The sequence below is a fragment of the Pinus tabuliformis genome, chromosome 3_2 (assembly GCF_031772625.1).
Source record: "Pinus tabuliformis cultivar Carrire ecotype Pingquan chromosome 3_2, CPIR1, whole genome shotgun sequence".
NCBI lineage: Eukaryota > Viridiplantae > Streptophyta > Pinopsida > Pinales > Pinaceae > Pinus > Pinus tabuliformis.
In genome coordinates this window covers 62,991,913-63,016,732 of record NC_142302.1, presented here as the reverse complement: position 1 = coordinate 63,016,732, position 24,820 = coordinate 62,991,913, and the positions used below count along the sequence as shown (strand labels likewise).

The window sequence follows — 24,820 nt, the reverse complement described above, 5'->3', positions numbered from 1 at the left end:
AAGTCTCACTGAAAACAACTCCTATATGGTAAAATGGATCTTAATTCTACTATTTATATTTTATATATTTGATTGCGACAGACTATAGATATATCTCAAAAGTAATTATAATCTTTTTGCATCGGGCAAGAATTGAACTGGTGATTATTTATATCTATCCAAGACAATTGAAGGACTACATTTACAATATATCACCCCGATCCGGCAGGGAATTGAACTGGTGATTATTTATATATATCCAAGACACCGTGAACATAATATTTTTTCTTTTAGATTTAATTAAAAAATGTATTAAATTAAATTCCAATAAAATATTTATAAAATATTTTGATTGTGAAATGAGAGATTGTTTTTGGGCATATGGTATTGATGAGCCATGGTATTGGCCCGTGGTATTGTAACAAATCCTCTTTATTAATTAATAATATCTATGGTAAAGTGAGTGTGAATATCCATGGTTAAAAATATTGTTATATTGTAACTTTATTGTAAGTATTAAAGTTTTTATGCATTTATTAATTATAATTTTATTATTTTTGGGACAAGGGATCCACCTCCACTAACTTATTTGACTACTAAATCTACAAAGACATACATACTTACATAATCCCTAAATCTACAAAAACATACATACTTACATACTCTACTGTCTTTAATTTTAAAATTATAAATTTTAAAGAAAAACACATACTCTTAACCATTAAGTTCACTCAAAAATCTTTATTTTACTTTTGACTTTTTATTATTATTTAATTAAACCATTTACAAATTTTTCAATCTTATAAATGGAAATTATTAATATTAATATAAACGACAAAACTGTATACATATCAATGCAATATTCACTTGTGGACTCCATGGAATGAAATCTGGTGGGTTTCTTATTGTTCAACGTACAATTCATAGTAGGTTTTGAATTTGGGCAATTTGGTTTTGACCAAACAGGAGAGAGATATAGAATATCGATTATAGTGTTCCATGAAGCCCGTGGTTTTGTTGTGAGCAATGATCTATGGCGCCGCTGTTTCATTACTTGTACTGGTTTTGCACTCCTTATATAATGCTTTAGCAGAAACTGAGCCCATATTTCATCGTGACTAATCAGTATTTTCTTTGCTTTGCATTCTGTGGCGGTAGCAGCTTCTGTTTTTAAAACAAAAATATGTGCGGAGATGAAGCGGATTTCATTTCCCTCAACGGATCTCTGCGTGTAACTCCCAGGGATTTCGATACGTTGTTCATCAATGGTGGAGCTGTGTCGGAATCTTTCAATAAATCGTGCAGGTTCGATGACGAAGACAAGCAAAAAATTGAGCCTGGAGCTGTGTCGGAAACTTTCAATAAATCGGGCAGCTTCGATGACGAAGACAAGCAAAAAATTGAGCCCAGCAAGAACATTTTCAACTTCAACCATGAATTTTCTTCAGGTGAGCTGCGACTATTAACGAACTCTCTGCATTTAAGAAATTGCTATTGCTTCGCAGGGTTTTCTTTTTTATGTTATTTTGACTCTGGTTGGGTTTTGAAGGTGGTGAAAATGAGGCGATTCCTCCTCTGAAGGATTTCGAAAAGTCCTCTGCCAAAAGCACCGGGAGGAAGAGGATGCCATTGTATAGAGGTATCAGGCAGCGTCCACGGGGAAAATGGGCTGCGGAGATTCGATCGGGCAGCTTCGATGACGAATACAAGCAAAAAATTGAGCCCGGCAAGAATATTTTCAACTTCAAGCATGAATTTTCTTCAGGTGAGCTGCGACTATTAACGAACTCTCTGCATTTAAGAAATTGCTATTGCTTCCTAGGGTTTGCTTTTTTCTGTTATTTTGACTCTGGTTGGGTTTTGAAGGTGGTGAAAATGAGGCGATTCTTTCTTTGAAAGATTTCAAGATTCCTCCTTTGAAGGATTTCGAAAAGTCCTCTGCCAAAAGCACCGGGAGGAAGAGGACGACTTTGTACAGAGGTATCAGGCAGCGTCCAAGGGGAAAATGGGCTGCGGAGATTCGAGATCCCAGAAAGGGCATTATGGTTTGGCTTGGAACGTTTAATACGGCAGAGGAGGCCGCCAAGGCCTATGATGCAGAGGCTAAAAAGATCAGAGGCAAGAAAGCGAAGCTTAACTTTGCCGACCACTCGTGTTCTGTAAAAGTGGACACTAGCCAGAAAATGTCAGGGAAGAAAGTAAAGTCATGTACAGAAAACCCTGATTTATTGTTGGGTCTGAATATAAACAGTAAGGTAAAACCTTTATATTCACCAAAGCATGACTTATCAGAGGGTTACTCTCAGCTCCTAAAACCCAGTGCTCCATTTGAAATGCATCCACAGAACAGTGTATGGCATCCTGTAGCTTGAATTTTCCAAAGAATTATCTGCCTTCGAATCATAACTTGGGTTGTCAGAGAGTCCTAATCTTAAGCAACTATGGATGCATCAATAGAAGTTGCGGATCAGGCTCCAGGCTCTTTTCCATATGAGGAGTGTTTCCTGAAACCCTGGATGTATGACGATCTGCCCATTTCGGGTTCAGTTTACCAAAGCAGTCTCGGCGATCAGCGAATTTCAGATTCGGCTTATCAAAGTACTCTTGGGTTTTGCTAACCAGGCATATTATCAATACATAACAGGCAGGAAAACTAGGGGTTTGTGTTGCAGGCCTATGTATAGCATGTACTGTCTTTTAAATTTAAACTCGTTTTTTGGACCTTTTGTTTATATTTTATTATTGTTTTCAGGAGTAAAGTATCTACTAGTCTGAAGATAGGATGTTAGAATTAAATTCATTTGTAGTAAAATGGTTCACATTTGGTTAGTGGGATGTTTTATATTATTTTAATGATTTGAGCAATGGTGGTAATTTATTTATAAATAGTGAAGAATTTAAATTTATATAAAATTTATAAATGGTTCACATTTGGTCATGGGGATGTTTTATATTATTTTAATGATTTGGGTTATTGGGATGTTTTATATTATTTTAATGATTTGAGTAATGGGTGGTAATTTATTTATAAAATTGTGAAAAATCTAAATTTATATAAAATAAATTATAGATAATTAAAAAAAAAATAGAGTATTGAAATAATGAATTTGATAATAAATTTGTAAGGTATTAAAATTAGTAATCGTATCTGTAGTGCATGAGTTATATCTGGTTTTTTTCCTTTAACGTCTATCACACAAGGTTTAATTGTGAACCATAGGCTCTCATCTTACCATATAAGATGTATCCGGGCTTATCCCTTTACCGTAATCACACCCCGAATATTCGCATGATTGAGAGAGAGAGCTTCCGTAAGTGAAGATCATGTCATTTTTCTATTGAACATTATGCGTCAAATTGCTCCCATCTCTACATACTAATATAGTGTTTTTTTAAAATGTGAATGCTCACTCATTCATTCTATAGTAGATTTTGCGATCATTGCAATCTATTTTTGTTATTGTGTTTCTTTCCATATCATTTTTTTTATATAGATATTAATTTTTATAATGTTTTTTCATATATTTGAGTATATCACATGGTTATGTTTTTAATTACCATTGTTGGAAGAACATGTATTTTTGTCATATATATATTTTTTTTTCAACACCATTCTATCATCTCATGCCTTGTTTTTTTCTAGATGAATGTATCCTAAAATTTCTCGAAAGTTAGTTTTTTTTAGCGCACACACCACATGTATGCACTAGAATAATTTGTATGGTGTAGATTTCACCTAAACACGTAAGCATTTAACATGTAATGTCATTTAAATATAAATGTAAACACGTAAACCTAAGTAAATATAAGCAAACATTTAACATGTAATGTTTAACATTTAACATTTTTAATCTAATATCGCTCCTATTTAAAAATCAATCTAATTATTATTATGTATAAATACAATATAAATTTAAAAATGAAGAAGTTTACTAACATTAAGAAAAAAAGATATGATAAATAAATATAAATATAAATAAACCGGTATGGTAAATAAATAAAAATATAAATAAACTAGAGGTATGGTAAATAAATAAAACCTCATTTTATATTTATAAAAACTAAAAAAAAAAATTTATTTAGGTGAAGCCTACGGGTCAAATTATTATTAAAACCATGGGCCAAATGCCATATTATAAAAAAGGTATGGTAAATATATAAATATAAAAAAGGTCTAAAGAGGTATGGTAAATAAATAAAAATATATCAAATAAGATTAGAAATCAACATCTAATTATATACCAAATCTATAAGTCAAATACCATGGACCAAATTATTATTAATACCATGCAAAACAATATTATTAACCCTAATATTATTATTATTATTATGAAATTTAATATTCATATTAATATATTATAATATTAATATTATTAAATTTAACAACTTTAGATTAAATATTATATATATATATATATATATATATATATATATATATATATATTCACTCAAGATATATGTGTGAGGGAAGAACAAAGACATAGGGTGATAGAGGTGGAGATAGAAAAAGAGAGAGATGGAGATAAATTGAAGGAAAGGGGAGAGGACAAATGAAGAGAGAGAGAAAGAGAGAGATAGAGGAGCGAAAGAGGTAGATAAGGGTTAAAGAGGGAGAGGGGGGACATAAAGATGGAGGTGGGAGAGGGAGAAGAAGAGAGGGAGGGAGATAGTGAGAGGATTGGAGAGAGAGAGAGAGAGAGAGAGAGAGAGAGAGATGGGGGAAGAGAGAGGCAGGTAGGAGAGAAAGGGAGAGAGAGGAAGGACGAGAGAGGGAGGGAAGAAGAAATACATAGAGAGTGAGAAGTGGGGAGAGAGAGAGGGAGTGACAAAGGAGAGATGGAGAGAGAGTGTGTATGTTTAGGGGTGAGATAAAGAGACAAGGAAGGAGATATGGAGACAAAGGGGGAGAAGGAGAGAGAAGGATAAATTAAGAGATATAGTAACAAAGTTGGAGAGACGGTTGGGGGGGGGGAATAGAGGGAGGCATGAGAGAAAGGGAGAGAGAGGGAGGCAGGAGAGAAAGTGAGAGAGAGGAAGAGAGTGATGGGGGAAGCAAGAGAGAGAGAGCGAGATGGAGGTAGAGAAAGGGGGAGAGAGGACTTGAGAGAGAGGAGGAGACATGGAGGGATATAGAGATGGAGTTGGAGGGGGAGAGAGGGAGGGAAGAAGAAAGACACAGAGAGTGAGAAGTGGAGAGAGAGAGAGGGAATGACAAGAGAGAGATGGAGAGAGAGTGTGTATGTTTGGGGGTGAGATAATGAGGAAAAGGAGAGATGGAGAGAAGCGGGCGAAGAAAGAGAGAGAGGCATATAGTAACAGAGTTGGAGGGTGAAGAGAGAGAGAGGGTGGGAGAGAATGGGAGAGAGAGGAAGGAAGAGAGAGAGTATGTGAGAGAGGTAGGGAAAGAGAGATGGAGAGGGAGGGGGAGAGAGAGGGAGGTAAGAAGAAAAACATAGAGAGAGAAAGGTGGAGAGAGAGAGTGATAAGGAATATGGAGAGAGAGGTAGAGAGGACAACAAGAGGGAAGAGAGATAGAAGTGGGGGACAGGGAGAGAAAGGGAAGAGAGAGGGGGGGGGGAGAGCAGGAGGGAGTGATAGATAGATAAATTGCAAAAAGAGTGTTTGTTTTGGGGGTGGTATAGAGAGACAGAGGGAGATAGAGATATAGGTGGAAGGTGAAGAGAGGGAAGAAGAGAGAGATGGAGACAGTGAGGGAGGGACAAAGAGATTGATAGATATGGAGTGAGAGAGTGTGCGAGTTTGGGGGGAAGAGATGGAGGGAGATATAGATATAGATGGAGGGGGGAGAGAGAGAAGAAGATCTCTTGCACGAGATGCATTGATTTCAATGTAGAAGGTGATTTCTAATCCTATTTGATTGTTTGCACTAGATGCATTGATTTTAGTGTAGATGTTGATTTCTAATGATGTTTGATTACTTGCACTAGATGCATTGATTTCAATGTAGATTATTTCTAATCCTATTTTATTGTTTGCACTAAATGCATTAGTTTCAATGCAGATGGTGATTTTTGATCCTATTTGATTTCTTGCACTAGATGCATTAATTTCAATGTAGATGTTGGTTTTTAATTATGTTTGATTGCTTGCACTAAATGCATTGATTTCAATGTAGATGATTTCTAATCCTATTTGATTGCTTACACAACATTTATTTTATCGTAGATGGTGATTTCTAATCCTAGTTTATTGCTTGCACTAGATGCATTGATTTCAGTGTAGATGTTGCTTTCTAATCCTATTTGTTTACTTGCACTAGATGCATTGATTTGAGTGTAGATGTTGATTTCTAATCCTATTTGATTACTTGCATTAGATGCATTGATTTCAGTGTAGATGTTGTTTTCTAATCTTATTTGATTGCTTGCATTAGATGCATTTATTTCAGTGTAGATGTTGATTTTTGATTTGATGTAATTGGATGTATGATGGTACATTAATTTTAAAGTGATTGGATTAACAATGTGCATTGATTTCAGTGTAAGCACACAAAATTATTGACAATGTACATTGATTTTTGTGTTATAGTAATTCAACCTATTAATATTGGAGAGAAAGAGAGTCGAGGTATGATTTTTATTACAACAACTCGAGCCAAAGATTTAAATGGTTTACGATTTCAAATTTCCTTTTCATATAATCGATATAAAAATATGACAAAACTGACAAGGGTGACAATAAGAATATTACAAGAAATAGTTTGAGATTGATCACAATGAAGACTATTTGTAATTGACTACGTTCTTATTATTCACATTTTCTATCATTAAGCACTATTACATTGTCACTTTGCATTCAAAATTTTGATTTCATCATTAAAGTTATTAACAATATTTATCATCTCAACAAACTAAGATAACTAAGAAAATTTAAAATTAAAATGTCGAGATAAATCTCAAACATATTTACCATGTTTAAAATGATTATATTAATATTAGATGTATTTACGTATTATTGATAAAAATAATCATATGTTTGATAGATTTTCCTTGGTTGCACACGACTGAAACTAGAGTAGATCTATCTTAACTTTGGATCTATCAAGCGCTGAGAGGGATCAAATCTCTCGAGCTGCAAAACTTTCCTTCAGTTTTTCACTCAAAAAAGAGGTTTGCACCTCGAGAGATTTGATCCCTCTCAGCGCTTGATAGATTCAGAGTTAAGATGGATCTTTAATAATTAAACCAATCTAGATCCATATTGACTCTAGATATGCCAAGCGTTGAGAGGGATCAAATCTATTTTTCCTCTAAAAGAGGTTTGTTCCTCAAGAGATTTGATCCCTCTCGACGCTTGGTAGATCTAGAGTTAAGATAGATCTAGGCTAGCTATTACTCATGCAAGTATGGTGAGTCTACTCTTTAGGAGAAACTTTCAAGAAACAAACACACTCTAATATAGGTAATTCCACGATAATCCAATGCCTCATGCATCTCCTTTGTTTTTATGGATGATATGAGGAATTAGAGGATCCTTCATAGATTCCAAGATGATATTTTCTACCTTAACAAATTTCTTCTCATACTGAGCCAACTGTTGGGATCGATAGGCACTATATATGTCTCTTAAAGTATATTCTACAAACCCACCTTATCCATTAGCATTTGTAACTTGTACTTTCAAGGGGTGAAGTTGGAAGCTCCTATTGGGTATGTGTTATGTTCTTTTCAAAATTTGCCCCATGCATGATCCATATGTGTTGAGTATATTGAAGATGGGATGGTTGTCATATGCCTTAAATTTTTTGGGGGGCATTTATTTTAGCATGAGTTTTTGGTGATTTTTAGCACATAATTTTCACTCTTAGTGGTAGACTTGTGGCACATGGTAATTTAACCCAGGGCTTTGTAATTCTAGTTAAAGAATTATGCTTGTAATATAATTAAATTTAACATATTAGATTATGTTATGGTATCATATATATCATATTGTAAAATATGAATTTGATTGATGATAAAAATTAGAGGTGTGGCTCTAAACAATTAGTTGGTTTTCTTAGTTTGGGTTTCCAAAGTAAATCTTTGTGTAATATGTAATTGCCATTGTTTTTATTTTGTGTTTATTAAAAATCTTTCTATGTATTGCATTATTGTATAAGATTTAAAACATTTTTTTTTGTGTAAGCTCAAATGCATTATATTACTGGAAATATATATAGTGTACAAGCATGTATATGCATCTGAGGACCTTGTTCGATTTAAACAGGTTCAAAAAATAAAGCATGATCATATGCCCATGTATAATATTTTAAACTTACATTTGGTATCCGAGTGATTATTTTCTTCACGAAGACACCTTTGTGGCTAAGGGTATGGTTATCTTGGGTTTGTGATAAACCTTGTTACAGTGGGAGCTCTATGGTTGGTGATTCTTGTGTTAGAAAAGAATGGTGATTAGTTCAAAAATAGAGATAAAGAAATTTAATGGGAAAAGTTTTGAGTTGTGGAAGCTCAAGATGGAAGATATTTTGGTAGACAAAGATTAATGTATTGTTGTGGATCTAGGTACAACATTGATGGAGATGTCGAAAGAAGAATAAACCAAGTTGGATTGGAAGGGAAAGTGCACAATACAATAGTGTCTCTCAAATTTAGTATTACTAAATGTTTTAAGAGAAGCCAAAAAGAAGGAATTATGGAACAAGTTGGTGGTGTTTTATTATTGCAAGTCTTTAGTAAACAAATTGTTCCTACAAATTAAGTTATACAACCCAAGGATAAATGATGGAGACTTGGTGACAGGGCATCCAAATGCCTTCAATACCATGGTAAATCAGTTAACGTCTATTTATATTAAGATTTTTGATGAAGATAAGTGTATCAATTTATTGTGCTCTTTACCATACTCATGGATTAGTTTGGTAGTAGCCATAGGTAGTAATGCAACTACTTTATTTTGATGATGTGGTCTCATCCTTATTATTGAAGAGGTGAGGAAGAAAAACATGGAAAATTAGAGTAAATATGCCTTATGTCTAAGGACATTCATAGGATATAAATAGTAATAAGTCCTGATGTGGAAGATCTAAATCTAGCGATATATCTAAATATCTAGGAAAATTTGTAAAGTGATTTTGAAAATGTAGAGCATAAGGGAATTTCAAGAAGAACTACAGATCTAAAATATCTGAGAGAGGGAAGGGATCTAATGATTGTTCCTTCAAAGAAGATAACACCTCCTTTTTAGAATAAGGGGATGTGTACTTATCTTCTTCAAGCACACATGTAGGTCATGACATATGGTTGATTGACTCAGGTGCCTCATTTCATATCACTCCCCATAGGGAGTGGTTTTGTGAATATGGAAGGTATGAAGGAGGTGATGTTTTCCTTGGAGATGACTCGATATCTATGATCATTAGATAAGGAAACTTAAATTTGATGCTCAAGGATGAAAGGTTTAAGAGTTCTTGGTATTCTACACATTTTAGGGCTAGCTAGAAACTTAGTGTCTATAAATAGAGTGAGTGATCTAGATGTAATTGCTACATTTGAAAATGAAACCTATAGGATGGTTCGAGGAGAAATGTCATTGTTGAAGGGAGATCAGATTGGAATTACTCTATACAAGCTATTAGGAAACATTGTCAATGATGGGTGTAATAGTTCCATTTTTCCCAAGGGTGGAAAAGAGAAAATATGATGATGTGTCATCAAAGGTAGGGCATATTAGAAAGAAGGACCTTTGATCACTACACAATAAAGGTATGGCTAAAGTTAGTTTGATTGCATTGTTGAACTTGATTTATGTGAACATTGTATTTATGGTAAATAGAGTTAGGTAATATTCTTAATAGGTCTTGATATGTAAATTGTTGTGGATATTCCATTAGAAAGTTCATCACAACATATTTGATCAATTATACTTCAAAATCTAAAATCTACACTATGAGGGTTTATTTCTCTTTAGATTTCTGGATTTGTAAATTATTGTTTATTGGTATACATGCAATTTATAATTATGCAGAAAATAATGAAAAATTAAATAAAACTCATAAACCATGAGTTGATACAAGATATAACCTGGGAAACCCTTTTGGGAGAAGACCCAACTAGAAAGTTATGTCACTCTACTCTCTTTCTCTGAATAGAAAATGGTGTCAAGTACAAAGAATAAGGTCTATGGCTTGTGGGCTACTACAGTACAAAAATCCTCTCTATGTTCTCTCTCCCTATCCCTCTTAGCTACTATTTTTGTTGATGGAACAAAATGCACTTGAAAAGAATGAAACCCCCTTTCCTCCTAGTGGCCTAGTAGTAACACAACGTAATAGCCTACTAGTGGTTATATTTGACTCCCTAAACTCTTAACTAGAGTTATAATATGGACTCTTCTAGAGTCTTATTCATCACGATAATGTATCTAGCTCCAATTCCATAAATATGGGAGTTGATGTGGCATCATCTCGAATTATAGTGGCCAAAACAGGTAGGTCAACTTCTAAGTGGCACAACTTTTGCACATGGACTCTGATTGACGCAATTCTCGTACTATTGACATGGTATTTGTGTGTAGAATATGGAAAAAGGGTGTGGCACTAGAGTGACAAAGTTTTAACCCCCAAAAAATGCCAGTTGATGCCTCAAAATCCTACTGAAATGTTTCAGACCCCAATTTTCCAAAGTAGGTCTTTTCGATAAAAACAATTTACGAAATTTATTCCTTCACTTTTTCCACTCTGAAAGCATCGAGATGGATGAAAAAATATATAATGATCCATTCTGAATGTCAAACTTACCCATTTTGGGAGGATTTTGGTTCTGAAAAGATTGTGACTGAATGAGGTGAGGAATTTTTTTCTCCACCTTCTCTTCGGGTGTACCATTTAGCTTTACCTGGCAGCTGTCCTATCAACCCAATCTACCAAAGATCACGCTTCCCTTGTCTCATAATGTTGGAAAATGTAACTAGTTTCAGTCGTCATAATTGTCAATGTACTCAAGTCAGTATGTATATTTTATGTTACAAGAAAAAAAATATTTTAAGCATGGGTTTCATGCTCCATTTTGATGGTCATCTAGGTCAAGCATGTTCTTCATGCTTATAGGGTTTGTCATGTCAAAATATTTTTTCTTGAGTCAAGAGAGTCCTTATCAATTGTATAAGACCCTTTTGGGAAAGTTGTAACATGTAAAAGATATTAATTTTGAGTCTAGAAAGGCCTATGAGCCTCAAAGCACAAGTCGGCCTAGAAGAGGCTATTCAACCTCATGGAAAGCCTATAAATAGAAGTAAATTCAAATTCATTTAGCACCAGTTCAATCTCTCAAACAATAAGTTCGATCTGAAGTTGGGAACAAGAAGGAAGAAAAATCAAAGGTCTAAAAGAAGAGTACAACTCAAGGAGAAACCAAAAATCTGATTTTATGACCATATTTCTCTCACATGTGCAAAGGATTTAGGTTTTCTGGTGCAGCTACAAGGCCAAAATCGCAGAATTCATTGCAGCTATATCTATATATACATACATATATATATATATATATATATATATATATATATATATATATATATATATATAAAGGAAACCATGGTTCGCAGTCACTGAGTGGCCGCTACATCCACGGGAAATAATCCACAGAGATCTACCAAAGGCGTCCTAATATATTGGGCCTAACCCCAAGGGCATCGAGGAGATTTGACCTCGTGACCTCCCAATAGGAAAATACTTAGCAACGAGGGCTCGACCAATTGAGTTATCCCTTGGGGCTTGTAGGTCCAAATCTTAGTTACACAAAGGATAATAATTGAATCTTAAAGTGTCGAAGAGAAAAAGCAAGTTATAATGAAGGAAAGAGACCTAAAATTTGACATCATCTTTGCACACGAAGTGGTGCTAGGGATTATACAGGGCCAAAGATTACAGGTCCAAGTTGGGGGTCAAAGTTGAAGATGGAAGTTGGTTGAAATAAGATTAACCCTTGTTGACTTGGTTGATTTATAAAGGGCTTCTTGGAGGCTTGAATTGGTGCTTTAAGGAGGACTTGGTCTAGGGTTTTAGGTCTTGGTTATCTCATTTGAAGCAGATTCTATAAGAAGAGAAGATATTATTTCTAGGTTTTCCTCATGGAGGGTTTTTCCCTGGCTTGGAGAATATATCTTGTGTCCATTGTCTTTATTGCTTTTTCACTTGATAATTTTTTGATGAAAATATATAATAAAGAAATACAAGAAGATAACTAAAGTTCACAAGCAATTATTAAGGTTAAGGATAATTTGAATTAATAGTTTCCCTACTGCATTATCCAACACGTAGTTCTAGACCTCTTCTACAAAATTGTATCTTCTGTCAACTTCACATCTTATTAGAGTGTTATATATATACCAAATTTTCATCCTAGGTATTTGGATGCTTCTGATTGTAACCCCTCAAAAGGTGTACCAAATTCATGTTGACTACTTTTATCTGCTCATTTGTTTGTGGATGGAATGTTGTAGACTTCTTCAACTTCATGTCCATCTTTTCCCACAATGTAGTCCAAAATGCACTGAGAAATCTTGTGTTTCTTTCTGAAAGTATGCTCCTGGTATCCCAAAGTGCACCCAAACATGTCCAAAGAACAAGTTCACTTCTTCTTTTCCACTGATGGTATTTTTACATGGCATCGAAACGCGCATCTCGTTAGACATATCAACTACCACAAATAGGTAGTCATGTCCCTTCCGAGTTATTGGTAAACCTCCCACAAAGTCCATGTAAATGCTTTTCCATGGAAAAGTAGGTACTAGTAAGGGATGAAATAGACCTTATTTCATGTTATTATGCTTGCTAGTACAACAAAGTAGACTCTCCCCTTTTGAACCTAGCTACATGTTCTTGCATATTGGGCCAATAAACATATCTTTGAAAGTTGGCAACTATCTTCCCTACACCAAATTTCCCTACAACCTTGGAGGTGTGAGCCTCTCTAATCAACTGTAATCACTCACCTTTAGGAAAAAATAATCTATCTAGCCTTTAGAGTAACCCATCCTGGAGATGGTAGTCAAGGGTGTTATCACCATCTCGTGCACATGGATCTAACTCTACAATTACTGAAAAACCTCCTTGAAGTATTCATCCTCTAAATATGTCGCTTTATATGCATCATGGGTGAATGGCTCCATGTGCAACAAATTTTCCAAAACTGTGATCTTTAATGTGGGTGGCCTTGAAATCATGTCAACCAACTTGTTTGTGTTGTTGTCATATACTTAGAGGAGGATAATATGGGGTACCCCAGGGCATAATGTGATGTAAAAAAGGGGACCACAATTAGTTAGCTTAGTAAATAAAGTTCGTAAGTGATTACCCACATTATTTATGATTATAAATGGTTGACCCTCATTATAAAGGGATCACAATTAGTTAGTTTAGTTAAGGACAACGAATAAACGGACCATAGCTAAAAGCTAAAGTGGTTAACCCACATGTTGGAAGGGACCACAATTAGTTAGGAAATAATATGATGTATATGATATAAGCCCATGGTATTGGATGTATAGTATTACCCATGGTATTGTATATATAAATCCTATATAGAGGTTAGAGACTCTCCATTGGAGGATGTCAAGTATTGTTCTATATTGACAAGCACATACATGGCTCGTGGAGTGTTCTCCTTCCTTAAGGAGTAGTTTTATGGTGTTACCCTACCTCAAGGGTTTTCTATTAATAAATATCTAAAGCATTTCTATATATTTTTAGATTGCATCTTGGATTCATTTTTCATAGATTTTAATATATTTGTAGTTTTATTACAAGTGGTATTAGAGCTCTTTCCTTGGCAAAGTGGGGAGATTTTCTTTTTCTTTTGTAGAAATTGTTTGGGCAAAAATAGTGGGTGACGACTTTCAAGTCAATTTCTGAAAATGTGTATAATTTTCAAAAACAAATTGTAGATATTGATTCTTCAAGAAAAAAACCCTAATTAAAAAAAATTGTCTGAATCAAATCCCAAACAGAGGAGATCTCACTGATTTAAAATCAGTTATTTTTCATAAATATTTCTGACAAAAAATCTTGTGTGGTGACTTTCAAGTAATTATGGATATTTGATGTGGTATTTTTAGAAACTACTTGAAAATATAAATTCCTATCGAAAAAAATAAATAAATAAATAAATAAATCATTTGAATCAAAGTCCAGATGGAGGAGATCTCGTTGATTTAAAATCAGCTATTTTTTTAGAAATTTTTATGACAACAGGAAAGTTTGCAGTGTAGATCTGAGTAATAGAGTGCCCAAATTGTGATTCCAGTTGATTAAGAAGATGCTGAGTGGCCATTCCATAGGGTATAATAAGAATTTTGAGTTGTATTGGTCAAGTTGTGACAATTTCAAATTTTCCACCCCAAAGTAAGTGCTTTCTATTTTCAAAATCCTTATTTTATTTTAGGGGTTATAACACGATGTTGTTTACAAGAAAACATGATGGTCCTACTATTGAAAAATACATAGAAGTTCAAAATTCACAATATCCATCACTTTGGCAAGCTATGGCATGGATTAATTTCAAAGATGAGGTTGTCATATGGTGTAACTCACTTGACAGTAAGTAGATGATGGCACTTCCCATGGAAGAATTTGAAAATTCTCTTTTGAACAAATTGTCTCATGCTAGAAAGAAGGATAATGAGAAGCATAAAGGGTTATTTTCTACTAATATCTCCATATTACAGGTTCATGGATGTATTCACAAGGAGAAGGTCATTGTTTTTATTAACCCTAGTTGCAAGCATAATCTCATCAATATCAAATTGGCCAAAAGATTGACAGTTCCTCCACAACATATTGAAAAAACACAAGTTGATGGTGCGCATATTCAAATATTTAAGGACTTGAAGGTTACCATGGATAAATATGTGTTACACTCAGACTTGTATGCTTTAGATATGGATGGGCAGGATGTTTTAGGATATCCTTGGATGGACTCAATTGGTACAGTCAATGTGAATGTACAAAAGAAATTTATAAAGCTACGGTACAAAAATAAGAAAATTACATTGCGAGATATTTCCATTAGTAAATAGGTAAAAAGAAAGGAGGCACTGGTAGAAAACTTCACATGCACTGACACATTAGATGATGATTCCTTGGTGGAAGCAATAATAGAAGACAAGCTAGAACATAAACCAAAGAAAACACCACAAAAGGAACCAGACACCACTCAAGCACCATCAGTTGGGGAATTAAAGAAGGAAACACCGTTAGTTGAGGCTTCTACATATCACAACCCACACTACCCAACAAGACTCCAATCAACACAACAAAAACCAACAGGATGGCACTCAATTAGCAACAAGGACAGAGGCACTTGGAGGACAAAAAGAGAGGTGTGCCACAACACTTCAACACATGGGAACCATAAGAAACAGCTTCCATCTCAAACGAGAAAGGCATATGCTAAATCAATTCTTCACCTTTCTCTTGGATGGATAGATGCATGTGCATGGTACCAGTCGGCTACTTTTTTGAGTAAATCTTATTATTTGTGTTCTTCTCATGTTTTGGGGATTAAACATGTTTTAAGGGCGGTGGAATGTAGTATACCTAGGGGAGGATAATATGGGGTACATAGGGGGTACCCAAGGGCATAATGTGATGTAAAAAATGGGACCACAATTAATTAGTTTAATAAATATAACCCATGAGTGGTTACCCACATTAATGATGATTGTAAGTGGTTAACCCTCATTATAAAGGAACCACAATTAGTTAAGTTTAGTTAAGGATAATGAATAAATAGGCCATAGCTAATAAATAAAGTGGTAAACCCACATTATGGAAGGGACCATAAGTATTTAGGAATAATGTGATAATCCCATGGTATTTGATGTATGTAATTGAGGGATCATGGCATTACACATGGTATTACCATGGTATTGTATGTATGAAGCCTATACAGAGGCTAGAGATTTTCCATTGGATATATGTCAAGTATTGTTTTACAATGACAAGCATATGGCTTGTGGAGTGTTATCCTTCCTTAAGGAGTGATTGTGTGGTGTTACGCTACTTAAAGGGTTTTTATTAATAAAGGGTGAAGCATTTATATTGTTATTTTGGATTGGCTCTAAGATTTATTTTTTAGAGATTTTAATATTTTGTAGGTTAGTTGCCCTTATTGTACTTGATCATTAAATTAAATTGTTGTATAAACTCCATCCGCTTGTAATGCTTACTTTGTTGTAGCTTACTCTAGGCTTGCAGGTATTGTAGTGGGTGGTGATTCATGTGATTTACTGTCCCCTTTTTCATCAGATAGTGCTTCCAATTCTTCACAACATGACTAGGGAATATATATATTTGTCATAGGTAGGGTACTTAAGAATTGTCCCATGAAATACTTCAGAATGGTAGCATATAGTCTTGCATTAGGATGACTTCCATAGCATATCGACTCACATTGTCTCCACTTCGAAGGGATACTGGAAGTTTGGTAATTCTAGAACATGTGCTTGACTAATCTTCTTCTTAAACTCCTCAAAGGCCCTCTGCTGACCCTTTCCCCATTGGAAACTTTTGCTACTTTTTGTTATGGCGTGGAGTGTTGCTACTACTGTTGAAAACGAGGCTATGAATTTCCTCAAGTATTGCGCTTCCCAAACGAATCTCATAACCTTACAAACATTAGTGGGCACTAGCCATTTCATGACAACCTCCATTATGATAGGATCTATATTCAACTCTTATATACCTATCACATACCCTAGATACACCTAATACTATTGTGCAGACTCACACTTCTTGAGATTTGTTGACATCTAGTGTTTCTTTAATATCTCTATCACCCACGTCAAATGTGAGATATGATCCTCTGAGGTAGCATTGTTTACTAGTATATTGTCCAAATAGAAAATAACAAATGAATCTACAAAAAGGGGCAATATATCATTTATTAACCTCATAAACATAGTTGGTGCATTGCATAGGCCAAATGGCATTACTAAACATTAATACAAACCTTGCCTAGTTTTGTAGGCTATCTTATACATATCTTCTGTTAAAAATATGAAAATACTGTCAAATTCAACTTTTGAAATCTCATTTGATGGATATTAAAATGGAATTAAATTCCTCTTTTCGAGAGGACCAAAATCGACCTAAATATCAGTCAAATCAGATAAGGAAAAGTGTACTTATGAAGGAAATCCCACATATGCACATTTGATCAAGGTTGGCACTAAAGAAAATTGGTCACCCTTGGAAGCCTATAAATAAAAGTGACCTCAAGCTCATTTGATGATCACCAAGCATATTCTTCTTCTCTTCTTCATTGATTGGCTCGCACAGGTCTGAGGCAGGGACGACAACATAATTTCGTAAAGTTCTAAAATTACACGGTCCCGAGGCTCGCATCTCTTTTAGGGTTTTTGGATTACAATCACAAGGAAAATTCAACCACAGTCGCTAGCTTGCAGGCATCAAGGGTGGGACTGGAAGCCTCCAATCACTTTCACATCTCCTCCTGCATGCGACCGAGAAGTTTGACTCAGATTTGACCGAAGACTGAACTTGACCGCAGTTGACCGTAGAAAGGAAATTTGTCTATGATATATTTTGATGTTGGAAACTTATTTATGAATGTTGTTGGGTTGTTTTGCTAATGATATTGTATTAGGCTCATTGTACTCTCTCCTAAAAATTTTATGACAATCTTATAGAAGAATAATTTCAAAGGGTTTTCCTCTGTTGGCATTGTAGTGGTGGAATTTATGTCAACAAGCTCTTGGCATTGTTGGTCATATGCATGAGTGATGAGAATTTGGTGATGGATGATTGGTTGATGGTCTTGTTAGTTGGCATTGATGTCAACATCCTTATGACTAGACCTATTGGAGATGATCTCGTAGCTATTGACTTGAAGATGGATCCACATGTGTATTGGTTTGAGGTTGGGATGTTGTGTTGGTTGGAGATGTTGTTGTTGCAAGAGGTTGGAGAACTGCTCATGTTGTGTTGATTGGAGATGTTGTTGTTGTAGGTGTTGCATATGTCTCTACATGTCTTGGAGACATTGGATTAATTCTTCATGTGATGAGTAGTGGCTACTTGTGGTGGAGGAGATGGATATGTTGCTACAAAGGATAGAGATGTTTTTATAGGTCTTGGAGATGTTTAGAGATGTTTTGGTTGTTGCTTGAGGAGCTCGAGGTGTTGGTCTTGGTTCTAAGGTTGGAATAATAGGTCTTGCATGTCATTGACTTGTTCCTTTCCTATTCATCAATTGGAAACTTAACTCAATGGCTTGGAGGAGTGTTAAGATGATGATGAAGATGGTCCAACAGGCGACAGAGGTTTTGGACTGAAGAAATGATGCTTTTACTGAGTTTTAGCCCCAGTCGCATGCATGACTAAGTTAGGGGAGATGTTGAGATGCTAAGGTTTTAAGGAGATAGGCCCAAAGGAGCAGTTATAGCCCCAAGATGCTAAAGTCACATGGATGATAGTGCTAAGAGAGTGGCTGAAGTATTTCACAGGAATTGCTCTACATTCCTAATGTTGTTGAGCTAATTTTTGTGTTTTGGCGACATCCTTGATCAGAAATTTTCGGTTCATGATCAGAAAAGTTCGTGGGACCTCTAGAAGCTAATTAAAGTTAAAAATATAAAAAAGGATAATGGAGTTAGTGGTTGATTGAGTCAATGAGTTGAATCCAGATCAAATCAAGCATATGAACAGAGTTGTGAAGCCCAGTAGTTCTGAGTAATTATTGATTTGAGCACTTGATTTCATCTACATATTGGAGAAAGCTCATTGTGAGTATGGTTGATTGTCTAGTTGAGTTGTGAGAGTGTCTGTGTGGAGAAGAGTCTGCAAGATGCATGTGTTCTCTAGTGATAAATTTCTAAAGTAGATTACAGTAGTAGTAATAGTGAGTGGAAGCGTATTTCAACCACATATTCATGTAGTGAGTGAAGTGTTGAAGTGTGGTTTGATGTAGTTTTTGGAGAGATTGTGCATATTGTAATGTGATTGGAGGTTGGATCTTTTCTTTTTCATTATGTTCTTTGATGTTATGTTGCTGCAATTCTCATGTTGAGAAGTTCTCTTCTAGTCTGAAATATTTTGAAACGAGAACCACAAAGAGGACAAGAGTTGGAGGTTTCAAGATAAATCAATATAAGTGAGCAGATTTCTCAAATCCAATGGTGGTTGGATAGTTTGACAGAAACTAGGCGAGGCTCGTTGGTCATGGTAGCTTCTAGCAGATTGGAGTATGTAGATTCGTTGATAGTTCAATAGTAACCGAGTGAGGATCGCTAATTGTGGTGGTCTTTAGCGGATGGTAGTCTATAGATCCACTTGAGAAACATTCTCCATTTGATAGTAGCCACATGTGTAACTCTATGTAAAGAATTGTTTGACATAATAGTTTTCCCTAGAGATGGTTTTCCATCAGACATCTTAGTGTCCATTATGTGATTTATTTTTATGGTTTCATATTTATTTTTGGTGTCCTGGTATATGGTTTGTGTTTCAGTTTGTGCATGGTGTAAAAGATTAAATAATTACAGAATAATTTTAAATGTGCCACACTACTGATTCACCCCCCCCAAGTAGTGATTTGGTTTCGATCAATTGGTAGTAGATCAGGGCTCTCGAGTGTAGCTTGATCGATGGAGAGAGGATCTTGGAGATTTTGATAGAAATTTGCACATTTTTTTCTAGAACATGTTCTCCAAAGAATTTGGTTCTTATTGTTGCAAATTTCAAAGTATGGGAAGAAAATGTGAAAAATAAATTATTGCTTTGTGGCTCTAACATTTGGAAATTGGTTTGTGAAGGAAATGATGAAGATTTGTCTGATACGGAAGAGATCGAGCGGAAAATTGACTCTAAATTCCGGTGATTCTATGCACATGAATGGTATTTTCGCTGAACTTTTGAGGGTTGAAACATTTATTGTTTTTAAGAATGCAATCTATGACTGTGACTATGTATTATATTAAGTTCGACATGACATTTTGACTTGGCAGTATTTACTAAAAAATAAGCCCAAAACTAACTGAATACTTTCAATGAGGTATGATCAATTAAAACACAATTGGATTTCCCAACCCGGACACAAAGGTGACAAAGTTTCATGTTCAAGAGCGACATAATGATTTTGTAATACAAAAGCATATGTTTCTTCCCAATTTCCCTCCACCATTACTAGCAAGTACCTCTTTATTTTTGTGCAAGCTTGAGGAGGATAATATATGCTTGTCCTGCAGGCTCATCCTTTGGATGAGTCCTTTAGAGTGTTTTTAACAAACCCTGGGAAGGAGTGGTTCGGTCTCGTCATGATGGACGAGTCCTGCACTGCTTATGTTTTACGAGTCCAGTGAAGGGATAACTCGATTTCGTTTTCATGTTTAAAGAGTTTGAAAAGACATGAAAATAAAACTCGTTTAGTTCTTCCAATGTAAATTTTAACAAGCCCGAAGAAAGTAAAGCTCGGTATTTTTCATTTTTTAGGAAGTCAAGAGAAAAACGTATGTAAACTCAGAAATGTCATTTTTTGTGAATTTAGTCTTTTAAGCCTAGAAAATGGTAAAATAATGCAGGAGAGAACTCTATTGACCATGATTAGTCAATGTATACAATTTCATAAATAGTCCACATAATCCATAAAAGGGGTAAACTTATACCAAGTAGATGTTTTTCTGTTTTCTTTAACAAGTTCGAAACAAACAAGCATACTCGACAATCTTTTCATGTTTCAAGAGTCAGAAAAGAGCTTAAAGGTAACTCAAGTATTTCACTTTTTCATAAGTTTTAACGAGTCTGAAAAAGTGATTAAAATGTACTTATATCCAAAATGATTCATTTTCGTAATTAAACCTGTGTCGTGCACATTTAAACTCAAAAAATTATCGTAACTGCTAAAAAAATATAGTAAATACATTAAAATTTTGAATTTTTAGAGGCTAAAGGCAAAATATAATATTTTAATTAGCCTAAAATGCTTATACAAATCCAAAAAGTAAAAATCTTTTTACCATTTGAGTTCCATTGAGGGTGCATTCTTTCCAAAAACTTCAGAGGTGGATTCTGATCAAACCGATAGACCAATTCACGAACCGTTTTCTCTAGGTAAGAAATAATTCCACTATCCTCGTTTTGATTACTTACATTTTTCATTTCACTAAAAATTTTGTGTTTTTCGGGTGTTTTATTTAGTTCAAATTTTTCCCTCGGTGTGCGCAGTTCCTCCCCATCAAGTTCGCGCACACTGACTCTTTTGTACCACTGAAAAACGTGATTTGCGCGATTTTTAAAACGGAAACCATGAAAATTCACTCTGTTTATAAAAGAGGGCCACACACAGTACCAAGAGTTTTGAAAAAATGAATAAAACACCCAAAATTTCTTGCAAAATTTATCACATTCTTTTGTAATGATCCTCCATTGCTATTTTCAGAGTTTTGAATTGCAAAAATTGAATGGAGGGAGAGAGAACATGAATATCAAGATGCAGAAGCTTTAAATAACCTAGAAAAATTATAGGCCTCGAGGGATTGTGTTCTAAATAGATTTTTCGTGATTCAGGGTATGAAAGCTCAGCTAGATTTCCTGACATGGATGGTAAGAACATGGAATGTTCAGGAATAGTGTTTCCATATGGGAGACCAAATACTTACCATAGATGTCACACGGAATGAGTCGTTAGTGCGGACACAACCGACCTCCCTAGAAGCCTAAGACTTTCTAGTGACAAACAAGACAAATAAGAGCAATCCTTCTCTAAATATGCTTTTACAATATGAGAAATCAAGTGTTTAGATCCTACCTGTAACCAAACGTTGTTGTAGTAGTCCAGCTTCGTTGATCCGGATGAGCTCCTCCTTCCCTTCGAAACCTGCATTCACTAACAATCAAACGATTAAATAGCACCTGAATATCACATAAAATAAAACATATTTAACATATAGACCAAGGAGTATATGAAACAACTCATAAATAACAATTTGTTGAGAAGAATGGACTAATTTGTATTAAAAGGTAACAAAATGAACCATTACAACCTGAGCCTTGGTGTTGTGCAAGTCCCTCCCAGGGTCCACAAGAGTTCTCCTTTACTCTGATCAGCTCACCCACTTCCAAATAGAACAAGCAAAGATGGTAATCTCTCCTCACAAGCTTCTACAAGGAAGTCCTAATTCCAGCAGCATCTACCCTTAGGAATGTTCAGCTTTCAACCTCTCCTCCCTTTGGCCCAATGCCTGTACTTATAGTGTTCTAGAGGAAGTTATTCAGGTCCACCATCAATGGGATAAGCCCCTCTTTGGATGGGATAGCTCCCCTCTTGATGGGATAAGTTCCTCTTTAGTTACATGAACCATCTGGAGGCGCTTCATACACGTCAAACAAGCTTCTAGAAGACTCTAGAAATGACCACAAGTAACTTTTTTAGAGTAAAACTTGCGCCTTTTGACCTTTACAGGAGTACGCACCCACCCCTTTACATACAGAGCGTACAAGTACGCAGGTATTGTGAACTTGGGTTGCGTACGCGCAGGTAAGGCTAAGAGAAACTGCGTACCAGAGATAATTGACTTTAAATGACTTTTCTCTTTTTCTTGAAGTTTGACATGAAGAGCAGAGGCATGAGACTTGCCAAGGAGGATAGTATGACAGTGGATGGAGCCATACTAACTGCAAATAGTCATGGTGACATTTTTTAGTGTAACAGATTGCCCCCTAAAGTGAGAAGCCTGTAGTAGATTAAGGTTTTATATGATCTAGGAAGGGTGAAGTACTTTATCATTTCAAGGAGTATCTTGCGGAGAGCCCGGTCAGAACCTGCAAATATTCAACACAAAATACATATATAAGATGATATCATTGCTGAGGTAGGAATTCCCATACTCAGATTGAAAACTTTAACTAACAATCTAACTACTGCTCTGATACAAAAATTATTTTGCAGTACATCACAATTGTAGACTTTTGTAGACACAGTATGGACGCAGCCATCTGTTTATGGTTAGTCTACTATATAATGAATACAAAACTCCTCGCAACCTGGATGGTGGAAACTAGATCCAGGGTCTTCATCTCTACTTCCTGAATTGGTACGATTCTATCCATGCGAATAAATGAGTTGATGTCGAACATGGTAGAAACCACTTGATTACCAGTCGATGATTTAAACTGTTAACAAGTGTGAGAGAGACCACCAGTGATGTCAATGGTTCTCAAAGTACCCAGTACAATCCATGAAATGTGAATGAATGGGTTGATGTCGAACACGTCACGGAATCCTTTGATCGAAAGTCAATGATGTAAACTGTCGTCAAAGGCGAGAAACCTGACATTGATGCATGCAGACTTCAAGGTACTGACGATTTCTAAGTCATCTTTCTAGATAATGTGCTGATGTCGATAGAAAGCGACCCGTCGCAGGCAAGCCTACAACACGAAATCATTGTTCAAGTTGAAGAAATGTTGCTGTAAGGACTGACTCAGGGATGGTCAAATGTATGACAAGTATTTTGCATATGAATGGTTTATTTGCAGAGACCTCTTGAACACATAACGACACGACAGATGGCTTGGTGACAATTGACCCAAAGTTAATACCCAGAAATGATTGAAGACTTTCAGAGTGGTTTAATCAGCTTTAAGGCAAAGGATTTCCCAACCCAGGTGAATGAAACGTGTCGTGTTCAAGAACGGTGATAAGGTTCTTCTGTAACAAAGGATAACAAATAGGTTCATTCTTCTCTCTTTTCCCCCACCATTTCTGGCAAGTACCTCTTTATTTTTTACAAGCTTGAGGAGGATAACATATGCTTGATTATAAGCTCATCCTTCGGATGAGTCCAACTTAGTTTAGATTCAGACCCTAAGAAGGAGTGGTCCGTTCCTATTTGTAATCGAACAGGTCCTTTACTGTGAAATTTTAACGAGTCCAGTATAGGAGAAACTCGGCGTTTTTCAATTTTAGAGAGTCTGAAAAAACTAAAGAAGACTCCAAGGTGAACTTTTTCGTAAATTTGTGTCTCCCAAGCCCGAAAAAGTATAAAATAATACCTGAGAGAACCGCTTAGCCTTGCGACCAAGGAGTACTTTCATGATTAATGCCTTTGACCTGAAAAGTAAAAAGCGATCAGAGGCATGTCGTTTTATTTCCAATATCGAATTTGAAACGACAAAAATCCGACAATCTTTTCGTGTTTTTACGGTCAGAAAAGGGCTGTAAGAGGACCGTCTTTTAATTTCGTTTTAACGAGTGTAAAAGAAATGCTCGGCAATCTTTTCATGTTTTAGGAGTCAGAAAAGGGCTTAAAAGATGACTCTGATGTCTTGGTTCGTGAAAAATGATGATTTTACCCTAAAGTCCTTTTGTCCTGCACAAAAACAACACATTACTCATACCTGTTTAAGATGGGCAAAAATACATTGAAAAATATCCTTTCATGGTGAAAAATAAACAAACTTAGCATTCATTTATCCAAAAAACCTATAAAAAGACTTTTTACCATGTCATTTTTACGATTTACTGTTGAGGGTGAGAAAAGGGCTTTTGGCAAGAAACTTCCCATGGACTTTGCGGAGAATCCGACCGTCAGAATCGAGTGCCGTCTCTTTCAGGTATTTCACAACATCCTCCTCTTCAATTTCATCCGTTTAGAATTCCATTTTAAGTTTTAGTTTGATTTTTTGGAGGGTTTGGGGTTTTAGAGTCTGCTTTTCGGGGGACGCAGGTGCCCCATGGGCGACCTGCGTACCCCGACATTTTTGTATATGGGAAAATGGTCGGAGTACGCAGCCCACCTTCAGAATAGCTGCGTACCCACGCTCTGTTTTCTGAACGCGGGGTGCGTACTCCGCGCAAAGCAGATT

At 35.6% G+C, this 24,820-nt stretch overlaps 1 protein-coding gene across 1 annotated transcript; it reads left to right on the top strand.

The window, feature by feature from the left end:
* Positions 1–1,510: 1,510 nt before the first annotated feature.
* On the top strand, positions 1,511–2,711 carry LOC149179848 (ethylene-responsive transcription factor 1-like). Its single transcript, XM_089415820.1, has 2 exons — positions 1,511–1,744; positions 1,846–2,711. The coding sequence occupies exons 1-2, from the start codon at positions 1,603–1,605 to the stop codon at positions 2,349–2,351; spliced, it is 648 nt and encodes a 215-aa protein (XP_089271946.1). The 5' UTR covers positions 1,511–1,602; the 3' UTR covers positions 2,352–2,711.
* The last annotated feature ends 22,109 nt before the right edge of the window (positions 2,712–24,820 follow it).